At 45.0% G+C, this 27,324-nt stretch overlaps 1 protein-coding gene across 1 annotated transcript in view; it reads right to left on the minus strand.

The window, feature by feature from the left end:
- Positions 1-27,324, minus strand: part of AGPS (alkylglycerone phosphate synthase) — a 282,972-nt gene that overhangs the window by 38,119 nt on the left and 217,529 nt on the right. The window contains exons 16-19 of the mRNA XM_089690442.1: positions 23,184-23,245; positions 14,270-14,359; positions 2,203-2,302; positions 1,287-1,344 (exon numbers count right to left, since the gene is read on the minus strand). Coding sequence (XP_089546568.1) covers positions 1,287-1,344; positions 2,203-2,302; positions 14,270-14,359; positions 23,184-23,245 — 310 coding nt within the window. The remainder of the gene's footprint in view (positions 1-1,286; positions 1,345-2,202; positions 2,303-14,269; positions 14,360-23,183; positions 23,246-27,324) is intronic.

Here is a 27,324-nt window from a genome sequence, read left to right on the forward strand (position 1 = left end):
CTGAAGTACAGAGAGAACCAGATTCAGATCCCATGGAGTCACGGGGAACAAGCAGAGGAAACTACATGGCAGACCCAGTCTACAAAGGTCCTAAGCCAAAGAGTGAGAGAGCAACACCCTCTGAAACAGAAGAGAAATGACAAGAGCACTGACCCTTGATATTGCTGAGACCTAAATGCTGGCCAACACCCAGCTGCAGGAAGGAGAGGATTCATTCTATGAAGAAACTTCTAGGATGGAAGGCTCAAAACTCACACCAACTGAAGTACTCCTACGTCTAATGACAGACCTTGCAAGACGTAGACTTCCTAGCTTTCAGCATCATAGAAATGAAAGACTTAATGAAGGTGTTAGAACCTGATGATCCGACAGAGCCCATGGTGCATCTGCCAGGAGTCTTACCTGGTGGCAAGAAGGGAGCATAAGAGAAAGAGCTATTTCTTTAGGCAACATGTTACCTTTCTGGTTATATTCAGAAGTACTGTTCGCTTCGGTAGTGAACATACAAAAGGAAAGCTCATAATGGTCTTTAATCAGTTTCATAATACCACTTCTGCTCCATTTGATGATGTTATAATAAATATTCTCTTTTAGTAAAAACTGCCCAGACTGCTATAGACAAGTGACAACACTTATTCAGCCAGAAATGAGCCTAGAACTTAATAGAACATCTTGGACATTTGAACATTTCAGGAATAAATCATAGAACACTGATAAAATGTTGAAAATGCATGGTAATCAATGCTGCTTTTGTAAAGCCTCAGTTAACTCATCCAGACACTTGTGTAGGGGTTCTCTGCAAACTGTTTCCAATGACACGGGATGCTGTTACAAGGTGACAATATTATGGCATGTCATCGCTCTTCAATAATCCAGTAACATGACATTCATATGTTATTTAAAGTTTATAGAAATGGTAATGCACTTGAAAGGAGTCAAAGAACTAAAATAATCAAGGAAAGGTGTCCAAAAACCATTACTGCTTATAGCACATGTTCTCTGTATAGTATTAATATCAACACATACAGTTTGAAACAAATAGAGGCACAATTCAGGCCAGTCCCGAGGGATCACATCCAGACCAAGTGCAGTCCCTATAGTTCTGCTGCAGTTTATTTGCAACTAAGCAGGATTTCCAAGAAAGCAGCTGGCACTAAAGAAAACTTCAACAGTATTGTATTATGTTTTACATACAGTATGCCTAAAGTAAGAAATATTGACAGCATGGAAGATCTCTGTCACATGTGAATAGGTGACAATTCACATTATAAGCTACAATGTCCTACCTCCATGGTGATGTGAAAGGCTTCCTCCATTGGCAAGAATTTCTTCTCTAGCAGCAAACTGCATTGGAACAGATACAAGTAAAAAGTGCTTTATTACTGCAATATGGATCACAACAGGGAGGTGTTAAGTAACTCACAAAATGTAACATTTTAAATGAATAAATACAAATGTTCTGTAACTCTAAACCAAGTTGGGACAAATCAATGAACAAAATATTTAACCAAAATACAATAGAACAGCTCAATATTCCCCTCAGCAGTAATCTTGTGCACATTGCTGCATTTAAAGCCCCCTCCCTCCCAACAGCTATTAGTAACTTTATTTCTTGAATGCCCTTAAAACTGTGCAGAGGGGACAAAAGGGAAGCTATCTCATAGTAGAGTAATGGTATAAAAGCCTGCAGTACTGCCTACTGTTTTGGATAGATTAAAGAATGGTTTAAATTAGTCTTTTTTCGGTCTGTGTCCCATTTGGGAGATTTTAAAGAAGTATTAAATCCTCCTAATTTTTTAATACAAGAATGCCAGGGAAAGCAGTCAGCCACAAAGGCTGATGGTAGTTCAAGTCATTCACTGGAAACTGTGAATGAAGAACTTGTCAGTGTGGCCAGAGCCCCACACAGCCATGCTGATTTTAGATTGTGACAGGATCTGCGGACAGAAGACAGAAAATCCCCTGTCCTCTGTCACAATGGGGGGTGTTAGCATCTGAAACATGTTACATGTTCAGCCCTAAATATGGGTGGAACATGTAACATGTTCTGAAATATTAACTTAAAAACTTTAAAGTTTCTTTTTAGAAACACTGAAAACGAAAGGATGCATGAATGTCATTATCATTATAGCATATGTCAGATCAGATTCTTAACTTTACATCTGCTCAGAAATCTGGATCAATTGTCTACTTAAACATTACCTCAATTTCTTCATAGACGTGTACTGGGTCACCTATGCCCCTGTAATTAAAGGCAAAGTAGAAGTATACACAGGCACCGGCATCATATGTTTGTGTGACTCTAAAAAGAAATCAATGAAAATAATTAGTTTCAACATACATAGCTTATATATAGCTTAAAGATAAGGTGAATGGTATGGTGCAGTTAGCATTGCAGACAACTATAAACTATAACCCACATCAAGACTACTTAAAAAAAAGACAAAAAAGTTTCCCAGCTGTAGTGATCTCTCTTCCTATCTAAGTAACCACCTATACTGAGACAGGAAATGATGGAAGTACTCCCCAACAAACAGAAAAACTTGGCAAAGGTTCTATCCCAAACCATCTAAAATGAACTTCAGCTTACGGCTAATGACCCTTTAGGACCACTCCTTCCTCCAATCCTTACTGGCTGGTGCTGGTCACATTCTACCTGAATGTGAGCGCACAAGCCTCTCCAGATTGGGGGGGGGGGGGGTTGGGGGCAGGGCATGCCTAGGTACTCCTTTTCTTGGGGAAAGACTGCTTGTAATAAAAAAAAGGCAGGAATCATTTGCAATAACTTAAAGCGGTATTGAATCCATAAGCAAACATTTATTATATTGCAGTATACCAATTCTTAGATGTGATGGCTGCATTTGTTTTCTTTTTTAGGCTTACTTCTATTTTCATCTGGTGATACAGCCAGTAAGTCTGTTGTTTTTCAAAGGAACAAGCTCTTTGGCAGATGTATAAAGTTACAAAGATGGGACAAACCATTTTACACTGGCAGGGGTGCTTACAGATGATCAATTTTATTTATGTAAAATATTTATTTTAAAAGGAAAAAAACTGTTTGCTGTAACTGATTATAAAGTTTTAGCTGCATTACAGCTTCAGCTTGTTAGGGTATTTAAATCTGCTAGTACATCTAACACTCCCCTCCCCCCCCCGATGGACAATGTTGCTGTCCAAAGACGCCCCCTGTGCTCCTTCATCCAGAGTGGAAGCACTCTAATCTGGAGGCATGTTACTGACCAGATCACCAGGCGAAAACAGAGGGGAAAAAAGCCTAAAAAATGAAAACGAATGCAGCCACCACATCTAGTGATTAGTAAGCTGCAAAATATAACAATTGTGGGTTTAATGCCACTTTAATGCCAAAGAACACACATGTACATCTTGGGAACATTCAAGGGTTTTTTTTTACAGGATAAGTCATACTTTAAACTTGACATGCATGTATAGAAAGGTCTGTGCTGACTGTGTGGTTTAAGCTTGGCAATAAATAAAAATAGCAGTTAGAAACCTGCTGCGATAGTTATATAGTGTGGGAGGTCAGAGGTTATCCATTATAACCTAAATTTAACAAGGCGGTATTGAACATTCCACAATTTCTTAGACTTTGTGAGAAGATTCTAAAATGTAAATGTTACCAGATTTCTGAAATGAAACATTGTGATCAAAACTCCACACATGAGAAGACAGCTGGAAATAAAGATCAATTATGTAACATGTAAGCAATTATGTGGACACATATCCAAGCACACAATGAGGATAAAAACAAAGACAAAAGTTTTACCTACAAGGTTAGCACATAAAAAAGGCCAATGAGCATATTTATAAAGCACTAACTGTGACATGAAACAATTAGTGCAGATGAATCTTCTTGGTGTATATGTTTTACATTATACAGATTAATTCACCTGCAGTGAATGCTTGGTGATCATATGTACTGCTTTAAATATGCCCATAAGAGTGTAATTCACAAAAATGTTAGATAAAAGAATTCACTTGAAAGACAAAAAATCACCCATTGTGTTTCTCTTCCCTTTCAGAGGGAAAATAGCGGTTTTTAATTGTTTTTTTATTCAGCTCATGCATAGGTGAGAACGGTGTTCCCCAGCTCCAGAATCCCCCAGAGATATGCCTACCAGGTAGTGTTGGCTTCCACACACTGTGGCTGGCGGAGGGTGGAGCAGGCATGTGCTATTAGGGGCCAGCTGCTTGAACCCAAAAGAGACTGCTGTTCGCGAATAAAGTCACAAAAGGAGATGGCAGTATGGGACCTGGTGTGTGACATCTGAGTGGCAGGATAATGCTGGATTCACTGGGGGCCAGAGCATGTGAATTCAGGAGGAAAGGTAATAAACTTGAACAGAAATTACACAGGGGGACACAATGTCCAAAGCTGCCAACTGGAGTCTGTGTTTTTTTTTATTTGTAAAATGAAAGGTAAAACCTGACCTACCTGGGAGAATGCCAGTCCTATTAGGATTTTCATTTCTCACGTGGATTGATGGTTTCTTCTCAGGTAGAGGACACTGAGGAACCATGCATGAATCCTTTTCACCTTACTAATCTACTCAATTAATGGCTTAATTAAAAGCAAAATATCTACATCAGCCTCTTCTGGGTTACTGTTGCACAAGCCTGAAATCGGGTAATTACTGGAACTGATCCCAATCAGGATTGTTCCTCCACAGCCCCCACTCCCGATCACCGACTGCTTGTCCATGATCCCCTTACCCCAGTTTGTCAGTTCCCTGGGCCCCCCCTGTTGAACTGATGGGGCCCAGGCCCTGTACAGGAGGGCAGGTGCTATCCCCTTATTGGTGGCCCTGGTTTGGTATATATCTTAGTTCCCAAAAGCTCTGATATGACTTGAGTTAAGCCAAGGCAAGTTATCCATTCCTCAAGAAATCAACGGGGACAAAACAGGAGGAACTGAGCTCCGCGATCTTAATGACAGGAACCACAGTACATACATTGCCGGGAATGTATCAAAACTGGAGATGCCAGCATCTGGATCAGTTGTGCATGGCAACCAATCAGCTTCTATCATTAGCTTGCTCAGTTAATTGTTGCAAATGAAAAATAGAAGCTGACTGGTTATCAGAACTGGAGCAGCTACAATCTGGAGAAGCAGTGCATGGCAAATTCCCCTTCATTATCTCTTTGCTAAAACAAGGTTGATTTATCATTTTAGGACATCTAAAATAAAAATAAAAAAAAACTGTGCTTAGTGCCTCAATTAAAAATTATCAAAAAATGTCCACAGCTGCACTCAAAAATCGCTTAATACTAATGCATCAAAAACTAGAATAAAAAGAAATGATGTATTTTTATTTTTCTTTAAAAGATCGTTCATTTCTACTGAACTTCATTTAAAGCTTAATTTCTCCCTAGTTTAAAAATATAATTCTGCTTCATTTTAGAGCACCAGCTATATTTCAAATTTAACTGAAGGCAACTCAAAAACTTTTATAAACCACAAGAATAACTTTTCTTTCTATTTTTAGATGTGTATTTAAATACCCAACTACATTTAGATTACAAAACAGTATTCCCCTTCATATACCACTATAATATGTACTTCCAGCCTCTGCCAAGACTATCAAGACAAGTATTAAAAGCAGCAGCTGCCATGTAGATCAGATACACCAAGATATACACATCCCCATAAACAGAATGCATGTAGGCATAAAGGATTCAGTATTTCCCATGCTTGTGGAATCCATTGAGCTGCAAAGGAATTGCTGTCCCGCTGCATTACTCTTGCTGAAAGATTGAATGCTGTAGTAGCTATTGAATTCCAGCTGTTAAAACATATTCATAAAACTGAGAGAGAAGCAGAATTCATACATAGAATCAGTGTGTGATATAGTTTACTGCTCCCTGGCAGACTACTCATCAGCTCTTCCTAAAGGACAAGTCAACTCAGAATCACTCATCTTTTTAAAGGAATATCTTTATAGCAATCATCTGCAAAGGATGACTTTTGAAAGGGACAGAATCAACTCTGGTTTATACCAATTACAATTAGATTCTGGGAGGTCAGGAGTGGTGGTGGATGGATGGATGTAAGTGGACCTAAACTAAAAAAAGTGAAGATCTGCTTTGTTATAAGGAATATCTAGAAATGTTAATTGTACCTAGGAAAATACTCTAAAAAGATGTTTATTTTGTCCAACACCCCCCCCCACCCCTGAAAAGTAAGCAGTACACTTCCTGGTATAGGAATGTGTTTACAGCCCCATAACTGTATACACTATATTGCCAAAAGTATTGGGACACCCCACCAAATCATTGTATTCAGGTGTTCCAATCACCTCAATGGCCACAGGTGTATAAAATCAAGCACCTTGGCATGCAGACTACTTCTACAAATATTTGTGAAAGAATGGGTCGCTCTCAGGAGCTCAGTGAATTCAAGCGCGGTACCGTGATAGGTTGCCACCTGTGCAATAAGTCCATCCGTGAAATTTCCTTGCTACTAAATATTCCACGGTCAACTGTTAGTGGTATTATAACAAAGTGGAAGCAACTGGGAACAACAGCAACTCAGCCATGAAGTGGTAGGCCACATAAAATGACAAAGCAGGGTCAGCACATGCTGAAGCGCACAGTGCACTGAAGTCGCCAACTGTCTGCAGAGTCAATAGCTAAAGACCTCCATACTTTGTGTGGCCTTCAGATTAGCACAAGAGTGCATAGAGAGCTTCATGGAATGGGTTTCCATGGCTGAGCAGCTGCATCCAAGCGTTGGATGCAGTGTTGTAAATCACACCGCCACTGGACTCTAGAGCAATGGAGACATTCTCTGGAGTAACAAATCACACTTCTCGGTCAGGCAATCCGATGGATGTGTCTTGGCAGTTGCCAGGAGAACGGTACTTGCCTGACTGCATTGTGCCAAGTGTAAAGTTTGGTTGAGGAGGAATTATGGTGTTGGGTTGTTCTTCCAGGGTTGGGCTTGAACCCTTAGTTCCAGTGAAGGGAACTCTTAAGGCATCAGCATACCAAGACATTTTGGACAATTTCATGCTCACAACTTTGTGGGAACAGTTTGGGGATGGCCCCTTCCTGTTCCAACATGACCGTTCACCAGTGCACAAAGTAAGGTCCATAAAGACATGGAAGAGCGAGTTTGGGGTGGAGGAACTTTACTGGCATGCACAGAGTCCTGACCCAAACCCAATAGAACACCGTTTGGATGAATTAGAGCGGAGACTGAGAGCCAGGCCTTCTTGTCCAACATCAGTGCCTGACCTCACAAATGCGCTTCTGGAAGAATGGTCAAACATTCCCATGGACACACTCCTAAACCTTGTGGACAGCCTTCCCAGAAGAATTTAAGCTGTTATAGGTGCAAAGATTGGGCCAACTCAATATTGAACCCCACGGACTAAGACTGGAATGCCATTAAAGTTCATGTGTTGCTCATTGTCTTCCTTGCTGGAGGATCTGACATGAGTAAGGCAAAGCACTACCTCTATCAATATGATGGCCTCCTGACACAGAGACACAATGCAGAACAAGGCATTGTAAAAATGTAAGAAAAAAGTTTAATTGCAGGGAGTCTACATGCAACACTGATTACTAGTCTGGTGACTTCTGCTTTTTTTTTGGGGGGGGGGGGGGCAGCTTCCACAGTTCAGCTGCTCTTTAAAGTTCTTAATGTGAAATCTGATTTCCATAATACTCATACAAACGTCTTCTTTTACAGTCATGGTAGCAGTTTAAAGGTTTGACCCAAACACAGATGATATTTGGGATATCACATTTTCCAAATAATTTTTTTGTTTAATTGTGTATGGAAGCCTGAAGGTGCAAATTGGGCTCATTGCACTCTACATTTTGCAGTATCAGGACATTAATGCAGGCCTTAGACGGGGAGAAAACCGTCCGTTTTTTAAAAAAAAAAACAAAAAACGAAACATCGGTTGTTCAATCAGCCGACGTTACCAGCATTGGTAAGAAAAAACAAATCGGCTGATTTTCCTGTTTACAGCCGGCAAATATATTAGCGGTGTCCCTGCAGAGAGCTCCGCTATTAAATTTGACATTTAAAAGTATAGCACAGTTGCAACATTGTATCTATTTGTATCCATTTCGGATACAGATGGTTTTATTTGGATACAAATAGATACAATGTTGCAACTTTGCTATACTTTTAAATGTCAAATATATTAGCGGAGCTCTCTGCAGGGACACCGCTATTATATTTGACATTTAAAAGTAATGCGGTTGTAACATTGTATCCGAACAGAAACATCTGTATACTGATACAAATAGATACAGATGTTCTTCTTTTTCTTCATCTTCTTCTTTTTCTTCTTCTTGCAGGTCACGGCTCATGCGCATTTTTTTAATCGGTAAAAAGATTGGCCGATTTGCCCATCATTGCCGTGAAAATCGGCCGATGGACAAAATCGACCTTTTTTTGGCAACATAACCGATTCAAAAAATGTGTCAAAATCACGAAAAATGGCCAACCAATTCAGCCATTAACGATCCGAAAATTGGCTAATTATTCTTTCGGACGAATTTTCGGCTGATTTTCGACCCATCTATGGCCTGCATAAGTCAGATGTTCATGTTACTCACAGTGCTGTTACACCACCTGCATGAAATGTGATTATGACCAACTTTAAGGACAATAGGGCTTAAAATTTCAAGTCCTGAGGTACTAGCCAGGCTTTAAAAGTTACTTGCCACCTGTTGCCCACTCCAAATCCTGCCCCTAAACACAGCCTTGTAAATTATCTCATGAAATGATACTGTTAAATGTTTTATGCAGAATTTAGTTACAAAAATAAAAATTTAAACACCCATCAGGTGTCCCTTTTATATCGGGTGTTTCCATCAGTGCCCCTTTACATCGGGTGTCCTCATCAGAGTCCCGTTCTCCAGTGCTGGCATCTGCAAGGGCAAGGAATAACCTAGGGGGCGCAACTGCCCCCCCCTTTAGCGATGCCACTGTCCTGCAGGAAGCTGAAACACACCCGGTGCACAATCAGGGACCCACAAGGGAAAGAAGCCCCAAACTGACAGTGCAGAAATACAAGCAGAGGGAGAGGACGAGGCAGAGTTGTGGGGGGAGAAGGGAGAGAAAGCAAAACACTGGCCGTGAGCTGGGGGAGGAAGAGGCACCGGAGGAATGTTAGCAGAACAAGGCAAGGATTTTTCTCAGGGGAATGTGCAGTTTGCCCCTCTTATCCTGGTGCCAGCCCTGGACACACTCGCCCCCACATTACTTTCACTCGCCAAATGTGATCAGGCGAGTGGAAATTTTGAGCCCTGCCATATGCTGTACCTATTCTGCATTGTATCATTTGCTCAGCGTTAGAAATAAAATGTGAAAACTGAAGAATAAATGCTTAGGATTGTGACAGGTATTCAACAAATATCCAACTAATCTTACATTTTAAAATCGTTAACTGCTGAAATCTTTGGAAAATTTGCCAAGCACAGGCTTCTGTTTTTGCTACATTCTTGCAGAATGCTATGCAAGTACACTCAATAGATCATATTTTAACAAAGGGTGGTATATAAAGCCACTCTTCCTTATTTAACACTAAAGTGCAAGTCTGAATGCTATGCAAGTACCCTCAAGTCCCTGCTCATACGGTTTATTTCATTTACCAGCATTTGTACCCCCCACCCTCCTTTCACATCATAGCCCTCTCCTCATCTGATATTGTCTAGTTCTGGTCTATGCTGCCTCAGCTTCTCCCATCCCTTCAACTCCCTACATAAACGTTTATGTAGCTGCCAGAGGAGGAGTGAAGGGGAATACTACAGAGTGTCACAGAATCTGTCGGTACTGTTGACGTCATATTCAAAATGGCGGCATCTAGCAAAACATTTTGACATCTATACAATAGACTCTTTTACAGGTAAATAACATGCATAAAATACATAAAATGCAGCTATAATCTTATAGGAAGATTGTGGTTTAATCTGATGGTCTGTTGACTTGGTTCCTTTAAAAAAAAAAAAAAAAAAAGACTAGTGTTGGCTTTTTAGGACTGATTTGTATAGTCCCCCTGGGATAAGCTGGGGATTTGGGGGTCTTCACAATAGCATGCATAGATTATAGTAGCTTGCATGTCTGCACATATCAGGTTAATAAATTCTATCCAGTAACAGGCTATCATCTAATGCCTCTATCTAACTTTTCAAAGGTTAAAATACAGAAACGAAAAATTAACTGCAGGATATTATCCAGTGTCACCTCCAAGGTGCATAATACAATGTCAGCTATGATCAGCTTTAGCAGCGGAATGGGAACATCATAAAATCTTAACTATAACGGAAAAACAGAAGAAACACGACTGTGGATTTTCCACACAATGTGGTTTAATTTAATGTACGATGAAAGTACATAGAGCGTAATATATGGAGTTCAGAGCTAAAAATAACTTGTGCTTATTTGGACATGAACACCAAGATCTGCAGTGTAAAACTATCCTGTGTGCTTTATTCATTCCTGGCCAAAAATATCCTGGGAAAATACATAAAATGTCTATGTTGGGGAAGCTATCTATGAATGTTCTACCACAGTGATGACTACGGCTTTGCATGATGAGCATAACATTATTGTTGTAGCTATGTTTACATCATTTTTGAAGATGAAGTCACCTGCTGGAGGATGAGGATGCTTCGAGGAGAGATGGGTCCATAAATAATTTCAGAAGGTTGCATAATGCAGGGTTTGCAAGATCACCAAGACTGACAACATGGAGCCTTTTACAATTCTGACAGGCCTGCTCAGGTAGGAAAAAATGCATGAGGTGGGCCTGTGACATAACCCAGTGTAGGACAGGGATTTGGAAGCAACACCCTGCCCACACAACTCTCTCAATTAACGTACATGTGTTTGACTAGCTGTGTTTTCCTGTGTAGTCTGGATCATACTGCAGTGCTGTTTTTAAGCAAACCTGACCCACAGCCCAATCCACTCAAAGTAAATCCCGGAGCAGACGAAAACTTTTGGCAGTATGCCTTGTATGAATAGACATGTTTTTTTAACAAGTGTGTGTGGGATCATCCATATATAGAATTAAGTAGGGTATCCACACACTGTTTTTTTGTTCAATTGGCATGTTGAACAAAGAAAAACTGATAGATCTCCGCATCCACACAAGCAATGTGGATGCAGGGAGCTCCCTTGCTGTGCTATTGTATTCTGATAGTGAGGTCTCCACTTGTCAAAATACACGGATCAGTGCTGCAGCACTTGGCTGCAAGCGCTGATCAAATATTGGTTTTCCAGCATGCCCGTTCGACACAAGCCAGTTGTTAGACCACCTTCTGTTTAACGGAGAGGAGAACACACTTACCAGAAGTTGGACGGGTCCTGCTGACCCGCTTGAATTGCAGTACTACTGCAACTCCCTTCTCACCGGCCTGCCCCAACACAGGCTATCCCCGCTTCAGTCTATCCTGAACTCAGCAGCCAGACTCAACCACCTTACCAACTGCTCCGCTTCTGCCACCCCCCTTAGTCATTCCCTCCACTGGCTCCCGATTGCCCAACGCATTAAATTCAAACTACTAACATTGACATACAAAGCCATTCATAACGCTGCCCCAAACTACCTCACTGACCTGCTACCCAAATACCACCCAACTCGTACTTTTCGCTCCTCACAAGACCTCCTACTTTCTAGCTCCCTGGTCTCCTCCTCCCACGCCCGACTCCAGGACTTCCCCCATCCTCTGGAACTCACTACCCCAATCCATCAGACTGTCACCTACCCTCCTCACCTTTAGGCATACCCTGAAAACCCATCTCTTCAGGGAAGCCTACCCCACCCTCACCTAACAGCCGATCTCCTCCACTGCTCATACCACTCCATCCCCCACAGCCACTTCCTCCTTTACCACTATCCCTTCCTTCCTAGATTGTAAGCTCGAAAGAGCAGGGCCCTCAAACCCCTCGTGTACTGTTCTGTCACTGTATTGTCTCATGTACTGTCCCCCACTATAATGTACAGTGCTGAGCAAACCTTTTGGCGCTATATAAATACTGTATAATAATACCCAGCTTAAATCCGGGAGCTACCCATCAAACTGAGTGTCTACTTTAAAAGCTAATGTACAGGAGTGGTGTGTGTAGGCTTATGGGAGGTGAGGTGCTCAGTGTGGGTGTTGCCAGTGTGATATCTGTTAGCATGTAAAAGAAAAGGCTGTGGCATATAGTTTGCAGAACTGCAATTCTTGTACTTTGTGTTTTGCCTCTTTAACTGTTATTGTCTTTTTGCCAGATACAGGTACTGTATGTCTGGTAAGGCAGGGATGCAGCTCACAAATTAAACCTAATCTCTAAACTCCCCTATTCTGACCCCCACCACCTCTGGATTGTTGGAATCATAAAAACTAAAATCTAAATGCTTTCTTTACTCACCTAAATCCATGATAATGTGATGATCCAGCCCCAATATTTCTCTCCTCTTCTATTTACCGGAAGGGCCAGAATGGACTTAGGTGTGCATACCTTGCTTAAATGAGCATAAAATACAGTAAACCATAAACATTTAGCTTTAAAACACTTTCCATGAGGAAAATATATGGTGCTTTAAAACTACCATGACCCACGTGGAGAAATCTTAATGTTTCTTTCTGGGTGTGGACACTACCCCACCCTACTGAACTAGAAGAAAAAAAAACAAAAACACAACACAATGGGAAGTTTCAAAGGATATGTCTGACTAAATTGAACCTGTGGCAGTGGATAAAAGGGAACTGCCAAGGCTGAGTTCTGCTAAAGGAGCAGACTTCAGGACTGTCATCCAGACCCTAGCTTCACAACTGGAACCAGGAACCAGTAGTAGGCAACCAGTAAAAGTTGAATGAGTCCTGAATGGTTGTTCCAGATCAATAATTCACTAGGTAGTAAAGCCAGGATATGGATGGCCACCCCATAAGCATTCACATTTGAAACTCAGTAAGAAACTGCAACTTACAAGAGGCAGAGCAGAGGAATGACCTCATTAATATGGACCAGGAGGAATTACATTCTAATCTAATCTGCACCTGATTGAGCCGTCTGCTAGGAGTATCAGAATCACAAGACTAGCTGAACAGAAGTACAAATCTTTTAACAGGTATATATATATACACTTCAGCCATGCTGAAATTAGCTGGACTTTTCTTGAACAGATTATCCTCCAATTCAAATTACATTTGTTGGCCAAATAGCTTCAAAGATAACTATGCATGAGTAAAACGATCAGCCTAAATCATCTTTTGCTTGCGTGTGGCCATCCTACAGGGCTAAAAGTTTACGTAAAGAGTCTAACAAACCATTTTCTCGATACCAGTGCAGGGGCAAGATTTACATCTGTCCATGCTGCTGGAGGAACCCACAACGAAAGATAATCAACCCAAGCCGGACCATAAACATGTAATGACAAACCAGAGAATATGTTTGACATTTTTGTGTGAAAGAATTTGGTTTACAATTCAAGCTTTGTTTTTGTTAGCACTGCCGCGTGAAGATATATGCCCTGCAATTATCTCAACTGGAGAGAATAGATAATAGAGACACATTTGCAACGCACCACCAAGAAAGTTTTAAGGGCATTTCCTCAGATGTTGAGGCTTTTAAGAGATCTGTTATTCATCTTTTTACCACATCCCTCAATTATTTTCTTAAGTTCTAAATATAATCTACAATTCTGTTTACAGCTTTGGAAGTTTTTAACAACCCAAACTGCTAACAATTTAATCTAGCTCAATCGAGTAAAAAATAACACGTCAAAGAGAGATAAAAATGTTACTCAGCTTGTATAAAACAAAAAATAAAACTCCCAACAGTTCTTTTCTTGAGTGGTTCTTTCCAATTTTAAACTCATAAAGTGCTGATCGTAGGAATTAACGACCACACAATAATAGTTTATTTATATTATGTTCGTCAAGTGGTCTTTATTCGTTTTGAAATTTCTGTCGTGAAACCTTGATGCGATTTCTATTCAGTTTCAATCGCAATCAATGTGCTGACTTTTACAAAGGTTAAGCACTCCAATCAATCAATCTTACTCTAGCCTGGCTGGTGTTATAAAACCACAGATGACTAACCAAGAACAGCTATGATGCTTCCTCTAGTGGTATAGTATTAAGATGTCCTTTGGTCATAAAACTATGCAGCGAAGGCACTAAACTGTATGGTAATGCTGTTTCATGTGCAAGAACTACACAATTATGGATACATGATGCATAACAAACTTGCAACTAGAATAGTGTACTAAATGTTCTTACAAGGCAAGAGTTGACGTACCTGCATGTTGATAGTGGTGGAAATTGAACGCCTCTTTCTTTGCATTCTCGAACAATTCTCTCTTTGACGTTTCGACAAAGATCTAGCACCCTGCAAAACAGAAAAGAACAGTTGTAACTATGTAACGCAAGACGTTCCAATGCATTTTGGTCCCTTATGCGTCTCACACTAAGATCTGTTATTTCCCCCTCACTATCCACTTTCAAGCATTAAATTTCAAATCTACTTTTTCACGAGAGGTTGAAATCTGTTTGCAGTGGAGAAATGAACAGTTCTTTGTACTCACACATTGAATTAGAAGATAAAACAAGTGTGTTTTCATAAAGAACAGGTAATATTTGACTGATTTGTGTGTCAACTTTCTCCAAGCATTTGGAATCTAAATGCACATGTGCATGCATACAGAAACTGCAGAACTGTAACAGAAAAATCTTTTTATTGCAAAACAACATTATGGGTGTGTTAGCAGTAGCTTCAGATTTACAAATACAACTAGAGGGGGCTTTGTATTAAAAAAAATGCTTGGCTATTGATACAAGCCTATTTCCAGCCAATTTTATTTTTAGTTTTGGATAGGGCTTTCTTCATTCTAGAGAGATTTTGCCTCACTTTTCCCTGTGACGTCTGCATCAGAAATGGAGGTGCAGTTGTCACCGGGATAGGAGGGCACAGACAGTGAGAAAAATATTGTCTGAAGTTCTAACCCTTCCCCACTTTAATGAACATGTGTTTTATCTGTGTCCCTGGTAAGACATTTAAAACTGAGAACTTTTGGCTGAATAAAACATGGTAACAAGGCCACTGGAAGATGCCGGCACTATTTTTATGGCTCTATGTATAAAACTCTTAAATAGCCCAGAGACACTAAAATGAAATCTGCTTCATCTTTGCAGGTTTTAGCTGAATCAGGTGACAAATCTCTTGTCTATGATATGCATACTCCCACAAGTTGACAGCCCTGGGGTAGCAACATCAATTGGGTAGGTTAGAAGACCTGTCACCATTGGATTGGAAAAGGGCAAGGATACCTGAAACTGTCGCTATAAGGATGAAAAGCAGCACAGCTCACATGCTCCTGTCAGATGTACCAGCTGGTTCATATAGGCTGCTGGATCACTGATAAGAGCACATCATGCCTGACCAAATAGCCACAAAAGTTTCCAAAGACTGCACACCAATATAATGAAGCACAAAACAAATGATCACAAAATTGCTTCAGCTGGCTTTCCACTCATCAGAAATGCCCCTCTAACAAGTTTCACCCGTGTTTGCCTCCATCCTAGATCCCACCTCATGTGAAGGAGTATCTGGTACTCATTCACCTAAATAAAAAAAAAAAAAAAAAGCAAAAAGTAAATAAAAACTCAGACAGTTTTTTGACAAGTCCTTTATTTAAAAAAAAAAAAAGAAGATGCAACATCAATCACGATGAACGCCGGCCACCGACACACACTAAAGAAAAGAACCCGACCCGCATTGACACTTGGCTCCCGCAAATTGACAGCTCCACTGCCTACCAGCTGCTAAATAAAGGGTGGGGCCACTCAATGACAACATTGGGTGATCACACCCCCTTATGCCGTCATCGACCGGGGCATGCCGGCACTTTTGTTTACATTCTGCTGTCAGCAGGGAGTATTCTTGACAGCAGACGAGTCATGGTTGTTTAAAATGCGCTGGCTGCCGGCTCCTTAACAACCAGCTAAAATGAAACATCACTTGAGGAAGAACTCTGAGCAATTTTTTTTTATTGTCCCATGCAGTGGGGCGACACCCACACTGCATGTGTTAACTGCTCATTTTTGTCTAGGGGATTGCAGAGCAGAAATATACTTACATAATCCACGATCCTCCGAGCGCAAGACTGATCCCCGCTGCTCCTGTCCCCCTGCAAGCTAGCAGTCTTGTGAATGGACCATTCCATATGTCATCACGCCCATAGACTGGCTCTGGACGTGAGGACGGCAGGAACAGTCCACCACTGGACATACGGGAGTGTTGTTTTCTAGAGGATCAGGTTAAGTATAGCTTTTCCTTGAGCCCCTGGACAAAAGAAGCAGTTAATCCATGCAGTGAAAAAATTTTTGACCAGAGTTCTTTAACTGTAGCATGCGTGGACCACTACTTATTTAATGAATGCATTTATTTCCTGCAGTGAGTTACTTTAACGTCGTTTTATGTGGTATTTACAATGCATTTTTGTTTTTATAGATAAATACTGCATAAAGGAATAGTGAATTGACATTTTCAGCATTGCATGTGATATTTGAGGAAAAAATGTGTCAGATCACCTAAATAACCTCATGTGATCTGCATGGAGTCCTAAGTCACTAAAAATGAAAACTCACTAATCCAATGGCAAGAAAGCAACAATGAATGATGTGAAAACAGCAGTTGAATAACTGCTGTATAAGTCTTTAAGAAAGTCACAAATGATAGTGTAGGAACAGCCCTTACTATTCTCCCTCGTCACCTTGTGGACCATATTGTGCTTTGCTGCCTCTAAGCCATTTTCAGTTAATGAATGATCCTCCCCACTGGCTAGCTGTGCAAAGCAGTTCAGCTTGGCCATACATATTATAGTACTGTTTGGCGGAGCAAAACATTGTGTACTTTGGCTGTTCTGTTCTTCAACAGACACACAGTGTAGACAGGGCATTATAACGGTTGTTCAGGTTTCTTCATAAATACCACTCTCATGAGGACTTCCAGGCCTGCCCATATGATTATCTAGTTTGTAAAGGCCGCAGGGACAAGTATGTCAAAAAACTCCAAGGACAAAACCAGTTTACCGGTTTAAAATAGACTCCCATAAGTTGGACAGTTTTGAAATACTAAGACAATATTCATTTATTTTTGCACATTTTTCTACTACTATCCAACTGGTAAAAAGCGAATGCCAGACAGAAATGGAAAACACCAATTAAAACAGTTATGTAGTTGTTAGGAATGGACTGGCCAGCAATGGTGGGACTCACCTGCCTTTTGATCTGCAGTACCAGGGCTGGCCAGCGGGTGCTCCCAGCAATCAGAGACTCAACCTTTCAGCCAGCTAACACCTGGAACTGATGATACTGGGGTATTTAAGGGATGGCCAGACTTGCAGACTCTGCCTTGGTGTTGTGTTTGTCCTGGGCCCTGTATCTGTCCTGCATCCTGTTTCTGTTCCTTTGCTGACTTCTCCTGCTCTGATCCTGGCTTGTGACCCTGACCATCCCTCTGTCTGACCCTCTGTACTACGCTGCTTGCTACCTGTTCTGATCCCTGGCTTGTGACCCGGACCATCCCTCTGCCTGACCCTCTGTACTATGCTGCTTGCTACCTGCTGAACCTGGCCTGTGACCCCGACCATTCTCCGCTTGCTCCCCCTGTACCTACCTGCCCAATTGATATTGACCCGGCCTGCCTGACGACGCTTGCTTGTATGTACTGTTATCTGTGGGTGGTTGGTTTGGTTTGGTTGCACTGTATTGTGTTTTAGTATTGCACTGCGTTTATGTTTGTACTGTTAGTGTTAATAAATTATATTGTTTATAACATATCTGAGGTCTGCGTTTCCCTGCATCAGTCACACACCTCTGGTCATACCTGGGAGCCCTGACATTACACCAAGGCCAATCCTGACCAGAAGTGGCTGCACAGGGAAGCCATCTTGGCTTGTTGATGGGAAGGATGGATCTTGAGGAGGTTGAGTATTTATATCTGCTGGTGTTTGATGACAGAGAGTATGCTTATCAAACTCTGAAGGAGTATCCCCGGGATCAACTACTAGAATGTATACGGCTCGCTCATGTTCTAGTAGATCAGGGCACAGTGTTCTCTGAGGTGCAGCCATTGATTGAGGTTTGTGCAGAGTTGGTTTCATCTGGTTCCCCCGAATGCAGGGATGAATTTTTGCCACCATTTAGTGCAGACCAGGTAGAGTCCCTGGTGTGGTTATTAGAGGATGATGTGGGTTACTTTCTGGAGCGTTATTCCACATGTTCACCACAGACACTAAGAGATTGTATAAACGCAGTGCAGTCATTGACCAGACAGACTTTGTGTAAGCTCAGCTTTGTTCAACCCCTACTGCAGACATGGACAGATTTGTTGCACCCAGCCTCAGTCAGCTTACAAAGACCCAGTCCTGCTTCTAACTCTACTCCTGTATTCCCACCAGCTCCTCCAGTTACAGCCCAGTATACTTGGCTATCTACCGCATGTCAGTACCCTGTTCCCACTCGCTGCACCTATCCTGCCTTTAACCCTGTAAAAGAGCCCTCTGTAGCAACCGCTCCTTCTCCTGTTCCATCCTCCAGTTCTTCTCTGTCTCCAGTTGCTCCATTCGTTTGCAGACCTGCGTTTACTTGCAGTGCTCCAGTAGTTAAAACCAGAAAAAAGCGAAAATTCTTTCCAACCAATACCATCCTGCCAGTATCCAAACCGGTGAGCCTGCCTTCCGTGGTTCAGACTGATGCCTGTACGCTGCCTGATGCCTCTACTCGGCCTGAAGCCTCTCCTCAGCCTGAAGCCTCTCCTCAGCCTGAAGCCTCTCCGCGGCCTGAAGCCTCTACTTGGCCTGATGCCTCTCTTCGGCCTGAAGCCTCTACTCGGCCTGATGCCTCTACTCGGCCTGATGCCTCTACTCGGCCTGATGCCTCTACTCGGCCTGATGCCTCTACTCGGCCTGAAGCCTCTACTCGGCCTAATGCCTCTACCCAGCATGATGAACTGATCCAGCCTGACGATCCTATTAGGCCAGTTGACTCGATGCCCGCTGTTGATCCAGATGATCCGGTACCTGATCCGGTGCCCGCTGTCGTGCCAATTGACTCAGAGCCCGCTGTCGTACCTGGTGACTCGGTGCCCACTGCCTTGCCAGATGACGCGGTGCCCGCTGGCAAGCCAAATGACCTGATGCCTGGTGACCTAGTGTCCGCTGTCATACCTGATGACCCGATGCCCGCTGTCGAGCCAGACAATCCGGTACCTGATGACCCGGTGCCCACTGTCGTGCCTGTTGACTCGGAGACCACTGCCTTGCCAGATGACGCGGTGCCCGCTGTCGAGCCAAATGACCTGATGCCTGGTGACCCGATGCCCGCTGTCCAGCCAGACGATCCAATGTCTGACCCAGTGCCCGCGGTCATACCAGTTGACTCGGAGCCCACTGCCTTGCCAGATGACGCGGTGCCCGCGGTCGAGCCAAATGACCTGATGCCTGGTGACCCGATGCCCGCTGTCCAGCCAGACGATCCAATGTCTGACCCAGTGCCCGCGGTCATACCAGTTGACTCGGAGCCCACTGCCTTGCCAGATGACGCGGTGCCCGCTGTCGAGCCAAATGACCTGATGCCTGGTGACCCGATGCCCGCTGTCCAGCCAGACCATCCAATGTCTGACCCAGTGCCTGCGGTCATACCAGTTGACTCGGAGCCCACTGTCGTGCCTGGTGTCTCGGTGCCCGCCGCTCCGCCTGGGGGCCCGAGACCTGTTGCTCCGCTTGGGGGTCCAGCGCCCGCCGCTCCGCCTGGGGATCCGGCGCCCGCCGCCCCGCCTGGGGGCCCGAGACCTGTCGCTCCGCCTGAGGGCCCGAGACCTGTCGCTCCGCCTGGGGGTCCGGCGCCCGCCGCTCCGCTTGAGGGCCCGAGACCTGTCGCTCCATCTCGGGGTCCGGCGCCCGCCGCTCCGCCTGAGGGCCCGAGACCTGTCGCTCCGCCTGGGGGTCCGGCGCCCGCCGCTCCGCCTGAGGGCCCGAGACCTGTCGCTCCGCCTGGGGGTCCGGCGCCGCCGCTCCGCCTGAGGGCCCGAGACCTGTCGCTCCGCCTGGGGGTCCGGCGCCCGCCGCTCCGCCTGAGGGCCCGAGACCTGTCGCTCCGCCTGGGGGTCCGGCGCCCGCCGCTCCGCCTGAGGGCCCGAGACCTGTCGCTCCTCCTGGGGGTCCGGCGCCCGCCGCTCCGCCTGAGGGCCCGAGACCTGTCGCTCCTCCTGGGGGTCCGGCGCCCGCCGCTCCGCCTGAGGGCCCGAGACCTGTCGCTCCGCCTGGGGGTCCGGCGCCCGCCGCTCCGCCTGAGGGCCCGAGACCTGTCGCTCCGCCTGGGGGTCCGGCGCCCGCCGCTCCGCCTGAGGGCCCGAGACCTGTCGCTCCGCCTGGGGGTCCGGCGCCCGCCGCTCCACCTGGGGGTACGGCGCCCGCCGCTCCGCCTGAGGGCCCGAGACCTGTCGCTCCACCTGGGGGTCCGGCGCCCGCCGCTCCGCCTGAGGGCCCGAGACCTGTCGCTCCTCCTGGGGGTCCGGCGCCCGCCGCTCCGCCTGAGGGCCCGAGACCTGTCGCTCCGCCTGAGGGCCCGAGACCTGTCGCTCCGCCTGGGGGTCCGGCGCCCACCGCTCCGCCTGAGGGCCCGAGACCTGTCGCTCCTCCTGGGGGTCCGGCGCCCGCCGCTCCGCCTGAGGGCCCGAGACCTGTCGCTCCGCCTGGGGGTCCGGCGCCCGCCGCTCCGCCTGAGGGCCCGAGACCTGTCGCTCCGCCTGGGGGTCCGGCGCCCGCCGCTCCGCCTGAGGGCCCGAGACCTGTCGCTCCGCCTGGGGGTCCGGCGCCCGCCGCTCCACCTGGGGGTACGGCGCCCGCCGCTCCGCCTGAGGGCCCGAGACCTGTCGCTCCACCTGGGGGTCCGGCGCCCGCCGCTCCGCCTGAGGGCCCGAGACCTGTCGCTCCACCTGGGGGTCCGGCGCCCGCCGCTCCGCCTGAGGGCCCGAGACCTGTCGCTCCGCCTGAGGGCCCGAGACCTGTCGCTCCGCCTGGGGGTCCGGCGCCCACCGCTCCGCCTGAGGGCCCGAGACCTGTCGCTCCTCCTGGGGGTCCGGCGCCCGCCGCTCCGCCTGAGGGCCCGAGACCTGTCGCTCCATCTGGAGGTCCGGCGCCCGCCGCTCCGCCTGGGAGCACGATGCCCGTCGCCCCGCCCGGGGGCCCGGTGCCTGCTGCTCCGCCCGGGGGCCCGGTGCCTGCTGCTCCGCCCGGGGGCCCGGTGCCTGCTGCTCCGCCCGGGGGCCCGGTGCCTGCTGCCCCGCCCGGGGGCCCGGTGCCTGCTGCCCCGCCCGGGGGCCCGGTGCCTGCTGCTCCGCCCGGGGGCCCGGTGCCTGCTGCTCCGCCCGGGGGCCCGGTGCCTGCTGCCCCGCCCGGGGGCCCGGTGCCTGCTGCCCCGCCCGGGGGCCCGGTGCCTGCTGCTCCGCCCGGGGGCCCGGTGCCTGCTGCCCCGCCCGGGGGCCCGGTGCCTGCTGCTCCGCCCGGGGGCCCGGTGCCTGTAGCCCTGCCCGGGGGCCCGGTGCCTGCTGCTCCGCCTGGTGGCCCGGTGCCTGCTGCTCCGCCTGGTAATCAGATGTGCCTCTGCCCGGTGTGCCTCTGCCCGGTGTGCCTCTGCCCGGTGTGCCTCTGCCCGGTGTGCCTCTGCCCGGTGTGCCTCTGCCCGGTGTGCCGCTGCCCGGTGTGCCGCTGCCCGGAGTCCAGCCCGGTGTGCCGCTGCCCGGAGTCCTGCCCGGTGTGCCAGTCTTTGATATCCCGCCAGTTGCCAGACCCGGGCGGTGGAACATTTTGCCCAGCTAGGACTGTTTGGAGCGTCCTGAGGCCGCTCCTTGAGGGGGGGGTACTGTTAGGAATGGACTGGCCAGCAATGGTGGGACTCACCTGCCTTTTGATCTGCAGTACCAGGGCTGGCCAGCGGGTGCTCCCAGCAATCAGAGACTCAACCTTTCAGCCAGCTAACACCTGGAACTGATGATACTGGGGTATTTAAGGGATGGCCAGACTTGCAGACTCTGCCTTGGTGTTGTGTTTGTCCTGGGCCCTGTATCTGTCCTGCATCCTGTTTCTGTTCCTTTGCTGACTTCTCCTGCTCTGATCCTGGCTTGTGACCCTGACCATCCCTCTGTCTGACCCTCTGTACTACGCTGCTTGCTACCTGTTCTGATCCCTGGCTTGTGACCCGGACCATCCCTCTGCCTGACCCTCTGTACTATGCTGCTTGCTACCTGCTGAACCTGGCCTGTGACCCCGACCATTCTCCGCTTGCTCCCCCGGTACCTACCTGCCCAATTGATATTGACCCGGCCTGCCTGACGACGCTTGCTTGTATGTACTGTTATCTGTGGGTGGTTGGTTTGGTTTGGTTGCACTGTATTGTGTTTTAGTATTGCACTGCGTTTATGTTTGTACTGTTAGTGTTAATAAATTATATTGTTTATAACATATCTGAGGTCTGCGTTTCCCTGCATCAGTCACACACCTCTGGTCATACCTGGGAGCCCTGACAGTAGTCTTTACAATTATTTTTAAATGTAACTAGCCCCACACTCCAAAGACATGCTGGTAGGTGAATTGCATCCTGTCTAAATTGGCCCTAGTATGTGTATGTATGAATGTGAGTTAGGGACCTTAGATTGTACACCCCTTGAGGGTTAGGGACTGATGTGAATGTACAATATATATGTAAAGCGCTGCGTAAATTGACGGCGCTATATAAGTACCTGAAATAAATAAATAGCGTAAGTACCAAAAATTGGTTTATCAGCCTCTTGTTATCTTCTGTACAGTAAAGTATTACACAGGTTGGGTAGCAGCATCAGCCAATCAGGTTTACAGCATGCACATGTGCTTACAAGGAACATGCTGACAAGAGGAGAGGGCTAGAAATAAGCTCATCTGTGTGCTGCTATGAGCAGGAAGGTGGCCTAGCTGTGTGGCCTAACTGCAAAGTCAGGTTACCAACCGGGTTCTGCTGTCTACATATCAGAGCTTGATAAACGAAAATTGCAAAACATTTTTTACTGGTAAAATAGCTCCCCTCTATCTATTTTAAACGTGCACTAATCTATTTACTTGTGATTCAGCATAAAGGAAGTCTAGAGATGAGCTTTACCAGTGTATATAGAGCCTTACCTGTCCCACGGAACAGAGGTTTCAAATGACTCTCCTATCAAATAATAATCCATGCCAAGATCCTACAAAAACAAAACAAAAACATTATCTTAAGAAAATACAAGTGATATGAAAGAATGTTATTACCTACAGTCCCCTTTTAAGACAACACTAATATCCACACAGAGATTAAGGCTGGCCATACATTATACAATTTTCTTGCACAATTTTCCTTTTGAATTACCAAAAACATATAATATGAGGTCAAACCTAAACATTTTCAATTTGTATGCAATCAGTCAGGCCCTTGCACTATATAGCTGAAACTAAGCGAAATTGAACACGAAAAATGTATAATGTATTGCCAGTTTTAATCAAGATAAATTGTTAGTCTTAATTCAGTATTCTTTCAGAGGGTAAAACAGGCCATACCCACACAAAAAAGCTTGAGCTGGAATTCGGAGGCCTGAAAACATTATATGACAAATCATACAGTAAACACTGTCTGGTCTGATTTCTGAAAGAAAGGTTGATCAATATTCAATTTGACACAGAAAAAAAAGGTCTACATTATGTGCTTATTGTTGTCAAGTTGGATCTATGACAAACTTTCTTGGCCATCATTTGTGTTTTAGGTCTCTACAAAATTGGTTGCATGATAAATATATAATTTCTAAGGACTATCAGCTATGAGCACTGGCTCTAACATGTAAAAAAAAAAAAAAAAAAAGTACAATTAAAAGCAGACCAAGACTTAATTAGAAATCATTCTCAATGTATAACCATGTGCATCACAAAATACAGTCTATAAAAACTTTGAAAACGTTGCTTTTTTCTGAAATCCACCTTAAGTGCTCACCACTTTAATGTGATTGAGCTCCTCAAATTCAACAGACATGCACCATCTTTAGTACCTCCCCATTACAGAGAGTTAACTCAGCTTCACATGCATCTCCTATGATTGTTTACCGTATTCCCATTGCAGTAAGGTGTGACATAAATAAGAGGTGACATAAATGTACAGATTTGAGTAGATAAGATGTGACCTGTAGAAAATATGACAATGTAATCCTAAATGTAGTTTCAGTCCTTGTCATTAAAGAAATAAGGTATTCAGGGACAGATGGTCATCAATTAGCATCTGAAAAGACTAGCTTCCACTGGAAGTGGCACCTGGGTGCTAATAAGATTTTGTCACCTTCTGGGGAAACAGGGAAGGAAACGGCTGGAGACAATTTGGCTTCATGACACTAGGAAGGCGCCGATCTGTCTCCCTGACATTGGGAGCTCTAAAAGAATATACATACATCAAAGGAGTATGTTTCATCCCCCATAAAAGCTAAAATATTAGTTGCAGAGAGATGAAAATGCTTCCTTCTGATGGGGCACTCTATGGATCACATTGACATATAAAAACCGTATTTGTGGATTAGGTAGAATGCCAGGAAAATGCAGGAAATGGTTAGGTGGCACTGGATTGCGACAGCCGAACAGCGATTTGTACTGTTACGATCGGACTGATGCGCTGGTGTCAGAAATCCAATCCCCGACTTGGTGATTCAAGTCAGTCTTGGTCCGATTGACCTTGCGCAGTTCGGCACCCAGAACATCCTGTGGGCGGGTACAGAAACACCCCCCAAGGTCAATTGGCCAAGGACTAATGTCCCGCCTACGTCCATATCCCCATAAATTGAATACCCGGACATTGGGACATAGTAATTCGTATGGAGCTGGTTCGATCGACTAACGGATTGCTGATTTTCCCTGACTTGCTCCAGTCACAGGATAGATCTTGGAAAAAAGTTTTATCTGTTTTTTAATCCCTTTTATTTTATAGTGAATAGTCATTTGTGTGTCTTCTTGTATTTTCTGTAACTTTTTATACTTTGTACATATTTTATGCACTGCCCACTTTCGGGATATTAAATGTTAAAATTAATAAGTGACTTCAGTGTATTTAAGCATGGGCTCATATCTTCGGAGAGATTATATTGGAGAGATTAGATTGTATTGCATTTTAGTGCCTTAATTTGCTCGGTCAAGCTCATTGCCAATCTGTATGCAATTGCACTGCGTGTAGGCAGATTGTGTGCAGATTGTAAAGGTAGGAGGTCTGCCAGACGGAGATCTGTGTGTGTGTGGTGTCCCAACAGACCGTTATGCGGATAAACTGTTGGGTGGTGGCCAGCTACCGCTTGTGGTGTGTCTGTTGTGGGGGTGTGTGGACAGTGGAAGAGTGATTAACACCGGGGTTCTAGCTGTAGGATAGCTGGAGGGATCCTAGAAGGGTGTATGATTGCTAAGCTGCTCCTCAACTCTAATCAGTGCACCAGATCGTATATAAGATTTGGATTTGCCAGTGCGTGGTCAGCCATCTGGATTGGAGTGGAGTCTCTCTCCGGTGGTAGGCAAGAGGTAGTGCGGGCTGTGAAAGTATACCACGGCTGGTCTTATATATGGTATTATATATTCAAAGTTAAGTCCCCTTTATTCCCTCTTACCCCAAGTGATCTGCCAATCCATAACTTCTTTTACCCCACAGTCTAGGTTGGAATCTCGGTCGGTTCAGCAGGGACTGGCCAAGATTCAAACCATCTATGGACAGGCTGACTGTACTCAATTTGATTGTTGTACAACTACATGGCAATAGCCGCTAGCAATAACCACGGTGTTCTCCTGGCAGGGACGACTCCCTGTGGCCCCCCTACCTCCCCATTACAGATAGGTAAGTGTTTTTGGGGGAACTGAGCAAATTTCTTTCCTGCAACTACCATCTATGGCCTGCCTTACACTGTACTTTTATTATATCTCACTACCAACACATATATAACTCCTGCACTACATCAAGAACACTTTTTCAAATATTTTAACAAAGTCAGTGTTTAAGACTGCTTAGATCACATAGGATCAATCATCACTTCTATGCTGATGACACTCAGATATACATCCACACTATTACTACAGATGCTTTTCTCCTATCTAACTGTATTTGTGATATGAAAACTTGGATGGCACACAATCTCCCTTCAACTAACCTATAACAAGACTGAAGTCATACATATTGGCACCCCCCATCAATTATGTAAGGCCAGTCCTGATAGCCTATCTATAGATGGCACTGTACTGGAGCTTCAGTCTAAATTGAAAAATCTAGGTGTAATATCTGATGCTAGTTTAACCCTTTGAGGACCAAGGGACGTATTTGTCCCATGTTTGTAATTGCGTGTATCATCTGATTAAGAACTTAAAAAACTCTTTTTTTTTTTTTGGTTTGAGTCAAAATATTAGTTCTTATCAACAAACAACAAATGGATCTAGCTTTTTGCCAATTATTTCATGAAATGGCTTAGTTACAGCAACTGAAGTGTACAAACTTTAAAAACAAAAAAATTGATTCTTTTGGCGTTCCAAAACCTTACGGTCCTCAAAGGGTTAACCTTTGATCCAGTAGTACAAAATATTGTCAGAATATAATTTTTTCCACTTCAGAAACATTGCTCGGCTGCGACCTATGCCATCATACACTGTAGCTGAAAAACTGATCCATATATATATCAACTACAATGTGTACCAAATTCTGCAGCCAGAATCCTCACTAGGTCCGGTACAAGTGATCATATTACCCCTATCCTGGAGTCCTTGCACTGGCTACCGTCAGGTTTCGCATAGACTTCAAGATCCTTGTTCTCACCTATAAGGCTCTTCGTTGCTTTTTTCTTTAGACAAGCTTTCTTGTAATTGTCCATTTTTTCCCCTTTGTTCTATCCTGTGTTTTTCTGGTGTTTTCCTTGTAAAGCACTTTGAGAAGCAACCTTTAAAAGGTGCTATATAAAATAAAGTTTGTGATTATTATTGTTATCATCATGACAAAGTGTTGAGGTGCTTCATTTTCCAAGATACAATTTTGGTCCCTTTGCCACCTTACTAATGTGGATGATTTGTAGTGCCCCTATCCAAGGTTTTCACATCTTCAGTTTTAGAATTCTGTTATCTGCACTCTTAATCCGGATGCCTAATTAGAGTGGGTGTAGCCTGGGTACCCTACAGAAGGAGGTTTCTTATAGTTTTCTGCCCTGATCCCAGTTATTGTTTGTAAATGCAACTTCTATAATTGTATTCATTAAAATAATTTCATCTGCACTATCTGGTTCTCTTTGTCTTT

Source organism: Staurois parvus, unplaced genomic scaffold (assembly GCF_062004578.1).
Source record: "Staurois parvus isolate SC_StPar_1 unplaced genomic scaffold, SC_StPar_1.0 ptg000530l, whole genome shotgun sequence".
Taxonomy (NCBI): domain Eukaryota; kingdom Metazoa; phylum Chordata; class Amphibia; order Anura; family Ranidae; genus Staurois; species Staurois parvus.